General features: G+C 39.9%; 1 protein-coding gene across 1 annotated transcript in view; it reads left to right on the plus strand.

Moving 5' to 3' along the window:
* NCOA2 (nuclear receptor coactivator 2) overlaps positions 1-9,378 on the plus strand; it is a 135,350-nt gene that overhangs the window by 104,804 nt on the left and 21,168 nt on the right. The window contains exon 13 of the mRNA XM_006860033.1: positions 349-478. Within this exon, the coding sequence (XP_006860095.1) occupies positions 349-478 (130 nt within the window). The remainder of the gene's footprint in view (positions 1-348; positions 479-9,378) is intronic.

Below are 9,378 nucleotides of genomic sequence, written 5' to 3' on the forward strand. Positions count from 1 at the left end.
TAAATATATTTTAATTTTTTTTTTAATTTTTCAGTTACAATTTCTCTTGTACTAAATGTCAATAAGATATTACCCATATACGCAAAAGCTTTTTAAAAGAGTATATAAAAGGTCCTAAGAACAAAGATGTTAGAACCATCTAGGTAATCCCTTAGATGGGTGATTAGTCTATATTTTTATGTTCTTTAGTTTTATTTCAAAATAAATATTTTGTTATTCCAATCCAGGTTATTACTGCTTTTGTCTTTACTATTTGCCATAAACCAGGTATTCTGTTACAGGGTAGAAACAGATGCTTTCTTGATTGCAAATTACAAGTTTTCTGTTTTCCTCTTCTCCTTATTTTAGGGCCATCTGAATTAGAGATGAGTATGGGGGGACCTCAGTATAGCCAACAACAAGCACCTCCAAATCAGACTGCCCCCTGGCCTGACAGCATCCTCCCGATTGACCAGGCATCTTTTGCCAACCAAAACAGGTGAGTCCGAGTACCCTGCAGAAAGGGCTTCATGGGGTCTGTAAGTTCACATATATACACTCCACAGATTTTGCTCCTGTAAGGAACCCAGCTGAAGATCTTATGCTACACGTTAATCTATTGCTTTCGAATAGTTGGTGACAGACCAGTGTTCATTTATTCAAACACAAGGGAATGGGGGAAGAACAAAATCCAAAATTCAGTAAGACTTAGAGCACGCCTTCAAAAAGTTACAGTTTAGGTGGAAAATAAAATATGTACACTGAGAGCTGTAATATGAGACAGTATGCAGTATAAATGATGAAAGACATGGTATCAGTACAGAAGTAGCAAAATGTGTTCAAGGTAACAGGGTACAATCTAGTTTTATGCCGATAGAAGGTCCCTGTAAAGCAGTATCAGAATGTAGGTTAGTTATAATAATAGACTCTGGAGGATCTTAAGTAACAAACTCTGAAGAATTCAAACTTTTTTTTATTAGGCCATTGAAAAAGCTTTTGAACACGGAAATGGTATATGATCAGGCTTGATTTTTTACTTTTCTTATTGTTAGTCTGATTATTTATGTTTCTTTGTAAGTGATATTTTCTCTGGTTGCTTTTGAAGCACATGTTACCTTTGCTGAGTTGTCGTTTCAGTGCATTATGTCTAGGTGTGGTATATATATGTTATGCTCTTTGAGATTTATGGATTCATATCATTAAGCAGTTCTAGAATATTTTTAGCCTTTATCTCTGTGCATTTTTGCCTTTCCTCTATTTTCTTTGGTTTTTCTAAAACAAGCTACGTGCTACACCTTCTCTATTTTAGATTTTCTTTCTTCATTCTGCCCTCTTAATTCATCTTCTTGATTGACTCTTTGTAGTTTATCCAGGGTGGTTGATGTACACCCACATTGCAGTTTTCTAATGATCTCTTCCTGCTCTCATGAAGATTTACAGCCTTGGAACCAACTCCACGGCACTTAAAAACAATGATCTCTTCAGCTGTGTTTAACCCAACTACATTTTGCATATCAGAAAGTTCTATTTAGTTATTTTTCATAGTCTTTTATTACTTTATCACTTTTGTAAATTTTTCTTTGTTTCTTTAAACCTTCTTCTTGTTGTTGTCGTTGTTGTTGTTGTTGTTAGGTGCCATTGAGTCGTTACTGACCCATAGCGACCTTATGCACAGCAGAACGAAACACTGCCCGATCCTGGGCCAACCTCACTACTGTTGCCACGCTTGTGCCCATCGATGTTGCCATTTGGCCAATCCATCTCGTTGGGGGTCTTCCTCTTTTTCTCCAACCCTCCACCTTACCAAACATGATCTCCTTCTCCAGTGACTGGTTCCTCCTGACAATGTGTCTGAAGTATGAGAAACGAAGTTTGTCCATCTTGTCCTCCAAGGAGCACTCTGGCTGCACTTCTTCCAACACAGATCTGTTTGTTCTTTTGCAGTCCATGGCACTTTCAATATTCTCCTCCAACACCATAACTCAAAAGCATCAATTCTTCTACGGTCTTCCTTATTCACTCTCCAGCTTTTGCATGCATATGAGGTTATCTTTAAACTTTAGAGTAACCATTATTTACTGTATCTGAAAGTTCTAATATCTTGAACTTTAGTTCTGAACCTGGTGTGTCACTCTACTTCATAGTAGCCTGCTTCCATGTATGTCTTGGTCATCCTTCAGAGGGGGTTCAGAGTTAGCTGATCTTCCATCAGTGAAACACTGGGGCCTATAGTAGGATCCTTTCCCCCAGGAATCGCAGTCACTGCTAACCTGAGTCTGTTGCAGACTCTTTCCAAGTTCCCTCAGCACACTCAGGTAGCTCTTTGATTTTGCTATGGACCCAAGCCCCAGCTCTCTTCTATAGATGAATAGAAAAGCACCTGTTGTCAGTGGCTCAGTGAATGCTCAAGTTGTTATATTTTGTGTTTTCCTCTTTGAGAATTCCCTGATTTCTTGCAAACCCAACATCACAATAAAAATTGCTATGTGCATAATCCAATTATTCAGCATGGCACTCAACCTAGGAGTTTCATAGGTGACACTGAGGCCAGGTGATGGGTAAACAGCCGTCCACAAGCCTAGTAGGCAAATAGCCCTGAGGCAGGCCCACCTGAGCAAGAGGCAGTGTGGGAGCACAGATGATACTGACAACGAGAAAACCTAAGTTATCACTGAAGAAATTTGACCTGGAGGCTCATCTGTAAAGTATTGGAATCAAAGGCTCAATGAGGACCCTACTGCTGATTGAGCATTTTGTCCTTGAGGGATTATTATTGCAATTTTATAATTAAGTAATGGAGTCTTGGTGTGGTAAGCACTGGATGCAAACCCACCAGCCCCTCCTTAGAAACCCTGTACAGGGTCACTATGAGTCGGAACCTACTTGACGACAGTAAACAACAACAATTATGTAATAAGTTACCAAATTCAGAAGTCACGTGAGTCAACAGGGTTTCTGAAATCTCTTATGGGTAGAATATATTTCCAGAGCCTCTTGTTTGTTTTCTTAAAAACACAGGTTTCAGAATAAGTACTACGTTGGGAGGTAATGCTTTGCCCTAGTCACCACAGGCTCAGATACAGTGTCTATTTTTCTTTCTGGATTTTCAGAATGTAATAAGGGAATCAGAGGATTCAGTGAAGTTTTAAAAAAGAAAGTAGAATGCAAGCCCAACACTATGGTGTGTATGTGTAAGGTTTGGAGCTGGAGATTTTTGCTCAGGGAAAGGAAGCTGAAGGGTGCTGGTTAATATAAGTGTCTTCAGAAGACAAGGATACTGACTAGTGTATCCCATCCACTTAGGAAAGGCAGATAGCTAGTGCTTCTCAGACCTCCTTGTGCCTATAAACCCCCTCCCTCTGGGGTCTTATTAAAATGGTGACTCCAAATCCTCAGCTGTAGAGAGTTGGACACAAGGGTCTGGTTATCCAAAAAGCTCCTAACTGCCCACTGACGTCCGCTGGCTGCACTTTTTGAGTAGAAACAAAGCCGTGAAAGAATTGAATCAGGGAGAACCTCCAGCAGAAAGTGATTCTTGCTGGACTAGCTACTGAGGGAGGAGGGTATATGATCTCCACTCCTGTTGTTCCTTAGGGGTAGTTGTTAAGTCCCATTGAGTCGGTTCCAACCCATAGCGACCCTGTATAGGGTTTCTGAGGGTTGGCTGGTGAACTTGAACCGCCAACCTTGCTGTTCAAACCAACTTTGCAGTCCAGTGCATTAACCCACAGCGCCTCAAATAGCTCTCATCGACATACTTGGAGGTAGACATTTTCTCAAGATCCTTCCAATTTCTAATTTCATGGTGCCAGTGAATGTTGTGTTTCTTCTAAGAATCATTGTTTGATGCATTATACAAGCAAACAGAAACTCCACCCATTTCTTTGGACATGTGTACATAATACAAATGTAGTGAAATACTTACATCCAACAACGAATGGTTGTTTTTTATGAAACGTCGAAGATTAGTTTCTAGGGAAAGCTTGGTCTAAAGTTAAGATTTTTACTAGAGTGGAAGCAGATGAAAGTTCTGTCATGACAAAGCTGGAAAACTTCCCAACTTCTACATAGTCCAGTTGCAGGGTGAGCTGATGGGTGGCGAGCACGTCCTTGTGGCTCAGGACTGCCCCCTGCTGTTGTCGCTTCTGTTGTCATCTGACAGTTTTCCATGTGTCAGAACTGTGTGGCCAAAACAGAATTTTCACCCTTTTTAAAATTATTTCTGTTTTTGTGAGCCATTTAACTCACTCACTTTACAGTGGGAAGGAATTTATAACCAACATCCTGGTACTCTAATTGTCATAGCGATTCAGAAGTGATGAACAGCAAAGATTCCTATTACATCCCCCCCCTTTTTTTTCCTGAAAAATAGTTATTTACAGTTACAAAAAAAAACCGTGTAAGAGTTCATCTCTAGAGAACCTAAGAGAAAGATGCATAAAATGGTTCCTTTAGATTCTACTCTCTTTCCCCAGCACAGTTATTACTAATGCCCTTTTTTTTCTCATTGTCATGCACATCACACTAGGTTACAGAGTCGCTTGCTGTTTAGCTGACACAAAGGTTAATTCTGCAGATACTTTGATTCAAGGAGCAGAGAAAAAAATATAATCAAGGGTTAGTCTTTTTAAAAGGGCTAGATAATTCTTTTCCCTTCTTGCTTATGTTTAGGACACCTACTTGAACACAAATACTTTTTCCAATTTAGCACTACAATGAGAAATGACTTCAAACTCCTGGCAGACTAAAGAAATCCAATATGGGAGTTCAAGAAAACTTAACATTTGTATCTCTTTTTTTTTTTTTTTTTTTTAAGGTTTTATTGTGAACTGAGTGATAGTTTACATGGGAGAACATTGGCTTTACACCATCGTTTCATTGCAATGATAACAATCTCCTCCGTGCATCATCATTCAACAGTATTTGCTTCCATTCCCTCTAGGGTTTTCTGTTGTTTTGGGGTGGGAGTAGTGAAAACAAAAACACTCAGGAATATATTATAGTTTAAATAACCAAAGGGCACATTCTGCAAGCCTGCCTCCTGGTCACCAGCACTCAGTCCATCTCTTTCCATGAATCTAGAGTCCTCAGCACCTCCCTCTCTCCATGTCCTCATCTCTGTTTCTCTGGATAAGGTCTCGCATTCCACCTGTGCACTTTTCCCTTGATGACCGTAGGGTCCTCTGTTCCTGGACTGTAAGATGAACTAATCCCCCATTTTTGTTACAAAACCTGTACTTTTACAGTTGTGACCATTACAATTAGTCATGATAACAGTTACTCACTACTGAATCATAAGAATCTTATCCCCACTTCTTTTCACCAGATCCATCTAGATAAGACGATAACTGTTCAGTGGGGACTCTAGCTTCCGTACACACTCGTAAACTAAACTCCCTCTTGAAAACTTGCAAGCCAGTCACTTGGTGCCTCTATTGCCCCTACATTTCTTTTCGAAATAAAAGAAAAACAGTGGTTTTGTTTTGTTTTGTTTTTTAGTAAATCCCCTTTATAAGTATCACCGTATAGATTTCATATTTTTATCTCTGTACTAGGAACAAGTTTTTAATGTTTTATCAATCCGGAATTCGTTCATGTTATGAGTCCTGGTGACATAGTGAGTTACCCACCGGGCTGCTAACTGCAAGGTCAGCAGTTTGAGCCCACCTGACACTTTGTGGGAGAAAGATGAGACTTGCTGCTCCTGTAAAGATTTACAGCCTCAGAAACCCTATGCAGGGTTGCTGTAAGTTGGAACCATCTTGATGGTACATAGCCAGCTAGACATACATTATAAAGGAGTTCTGGTGTGATATTGTAGGGTAAGTAATGGCCTGCTAACCACAAGGTCAGTCATACAAACCAACTATTCAAGGTCTCTATGAATGGGAACTAATTCAATGACACTTAACAACAACAGTAACATACATTACAAAATGACAGTAATTTAGCCCTTAAGTCAGTGAGATGCGTACCTATTATTTATAGCTAAATTTCCATTTTCTTTAGTGCCATTGTGGTTTTTATTTTCTCATTCATCTGTTATATAAAATAGATGTTTGAACAGGGTAGGTAGGGATGGGCAACTTAGACATTGGCTACATAAAATGAGGGGGCGATAAGGCACGAAGTGACTGGCTTACAAGGTTTCAAAGGGGAGTTTACTTTAACAATGTGTAGGGGAGAAAAGAGTCCCACTGAATAGTTTTCATCTTGTCTAGATGGATCTGGTTAAAAGAGATGGGGATAAGATTCTTATGATTCAATAATGACTAATTGTTATCATGACTAATTGCAACTCTCACAATTATAAAGGTAGAAGTTTTGTAGCAAAAACGGGGGAGTAGTTAATCTTACATTCCAGAAACAGAGGACCCTAGGATCATCAAGGGAGAAGAGCACAAGCAGAATGTGAGACCTTATGCAGAGATGGAGGCAGAGATGGGGACATGGAAAGAAGGAGCAGCTGAGAACACTAGATTCATGGGAAGAGAGGGTCTGAGAGCTGGCAGCCAGGAGGCAGACTTGAAGTATGTGCCCTTTGGTGGTGTAAATTATTATATATGCCTGAGTGTTTAAAAAAAAAAAAAAAAGTGAATAGCGAGAAATACTGTTAACTGATGGTACATGGAGGGGATTATAATCATTTTATTGAAATAAAGTGTATGATTTGTTGAATGTAAAACTGATTATCTGCCCTGTAAATTTTCATGCAATCCACAATAAAATCCTTTAAAAAAAAAAGTTTGAAGTATAGTCAATTTGTGGGTTTTGTTGTTGAGTGCCATCGAGTTGGTTCTCACTCATAGTGACCCTGTATAGGGTTTCAGAGGAGTAGCTGGTGGGTTTGAACCACCAATCTTGCAGTTAGCAGTCCAGTGCTAATTGTAAAGCACCATACCAAGACTCCAAAGTGTGTATAGCTTCTAAGAAGTGGGAATTCTGATGCTGGATCCATCTTCTGTTAATTTTCTAACTTTGCACCCACCTGGGGCCTGTGTATATTCTTCCCTTTATTGTTCTCAATTCCAACCTTATCATAATATAATCATAATCTTAACCATTCAGATGCCATTTGATTATAACTATTTTTAAATTGCCTAAAACATGAGATAATGTCTGCATTATGTTAACAGACAGTTTTAAAACCTAGGATTGGAGATCTGGACAATATTTTTTGCATAAACCTAGCATATTATGATGCTTGCGTTACTGTTGTTAAGTGCCACTGAATCCGTTCTGACCTCTAATGACCCTGTATAGGGTTTCCAAGGAGCACTTCGTGGGTTTGAATTTGCTAAGTAGAAGACATGTACTCTTGACTGGCTGGAAGAACTCTGGTGATGCTCTCACCCCACCCAAATGCCGTCCACTCCTCTTCGGGACGTTCCTCTCTTGGATTCCAGGACATGTGGCTGTGTGGTTTGCTCCCTGTTGCTACTTTCCTGCATCTCCTCCCTTGCAATCCTTGAGTGTACTGGTCGTGAAAGAATAGGTCACACTTGGGTTAAAACAGTTAAATCTGAGAGAATGGGAAAGATACAAGAGAATCAGACGGGCCAGTTAGAAATTACTCCAGAATATGATGTTCTAAATGAGAACAAAGGCATGAGAGGGCACGTTCAAAAGAGGCTTCTAGGAAAAAATACACATGAAGAAAACCCACACAGAAAAATACTCCCAGTGCGATAAATACACTCAAGAAAAATGCACACAGGCACAGTTGCTAACCCTAACTCTTGCCATAAACGTAACTCTAATTAGTATATGGGTTTTTTCTGTGTGGGCCTTTTTTTTTTTTTTCTTATATACATTTTCCTGGTTACCGTGAAATAGCTGTCCCAACTCAAGGGTTTGAGAGCGCACCCTTCTGAGAGTGTTGATAGATATGTTTAGGAACCTGTGGAGCTTGGGAATGTACTGGTGAACAGCATACAAGCATGCTAGACTAGTGTATGTGGTAGCATGGCCAGGTTGAAGAGCCTTGGAGGCTAAAAGAAAGCAGTCTTGGAGGAGGCAGGTGACATCAGGTGAGGAACTGTCATTGAGAGAATGACTACACTAATGGGTAGAGCTTCTTAGAAAGTACCTAGCGATTAATTGAGAGCACAACTGTGTTTTAATGCACTGTGTTACAACTGTTTGATATAAGTTCATTTTAATGCTCAGCATTTCAGTTTGTGTTTTTCTTCCATCTTTTGATGCTTTTCCTGTGTCACATAATATTTTGCACATAGAATCTTCTAATATTACAACTCCAGGCTTGAATGTTGTTTGTTGTTGTTGTTTGAAAAATGCTAAACATTCCTTTTTGGTTTTCTAAGACCAGGTCTTTACATATTTCATTCTAATACTTTGTCATCTCAAGTCACCTTGTGAAGTCTTCTGTTCAAGACTTCTACTTCTTCCATCTGCTTTAATCTACTCTACATTCATTTGGGTTCATTGAGTTAAATCTATGCTTAGCTTGAACTTCTTCCTTCAAAACCATAGGATCTTGGTCTTAAGTTACCTCTTGGAATGGTTGAACATTGGGCAATTTTTTTTTTTAATACAGTGACTCTGTATCTTCCTTCCATCTTGTTTTTTGCTTTTTTTTTTTTAATGTTTTATTGTAAATTATGTGATCTTTTACATGGGAAAACGTTAACTTTACGTTCATATTATCATATATCGTTTCATTGTCATGGTTACAATCCCCTCCATGCATCATCAACCAACCAAAGGGTATATACCCTGCAAACCTGCCCCCCGGTTGTCAGCACACAGTCCCTCTCCCTCTCTGGGTCTAGGTTCCCCAGCTGCTCCATCTCTCCACGTCATCGTCTCTGCCTGCATCTTTGGCATCACTGTTTCTCTGGGTAGGGTCCCACACTTCACTCTTCTCCCTTGATGGTTCCAGGGACCTCCGCTCCTGGACATTACATTTCCAACCCTCACAGTCAGTCCTGATAACAATTATTCACTGTTGTACCACAAGAGTCCTATCCCCATCTCCTTTCATCAGCCCCGCCCAGACAGATTGGATACTACTCAGTGGAGATTCTACCTTCCTCTGCGCCCTCTGAATCTAGGCTTCCTCTTGAAGGTTTGTAAGCCAGTTGCTTCTTGCCTTTGTAGCCTCCCCCACCCCCATTTTGGGCAGCCAATGTCCAAGTTGCCCATCCCTATCTACCCTGTGTATGGAGAGGGTGGGAAGGATCCTTGCTGTAAAGATGTGTTCCCTCTTTTGAGCTACTGCATCCATAAGTGTGGGTCAAGTTCATCAAATTGTATCAGATTACTCTTTTTTTTCCTCTTCTTTCTTCTAGTTGAGCTCTGATCATCCAGTCATTGAAGCCAGGTCAAGTGGGTATTATCTGCATGTGTGGGTGTTCTTGTGCATATGCCCTCTCTTCT

This window comes from Chrysochloris asiatica, unplaced genomic scaffold (genome assembly GCF_000296735.1).
Source record: "Chrysochloris asiatica unplaced genomic scaffold, ChrAsi1.0 scaffold00036, whole genome shotgun sequence".
Lineage (NCBI taxonomy): Eukaryota > Metazoa > Chordata > Mammalia > Afrosoricida > Chrysochloridae > Chrysochloris > Chrysochloris asiatica.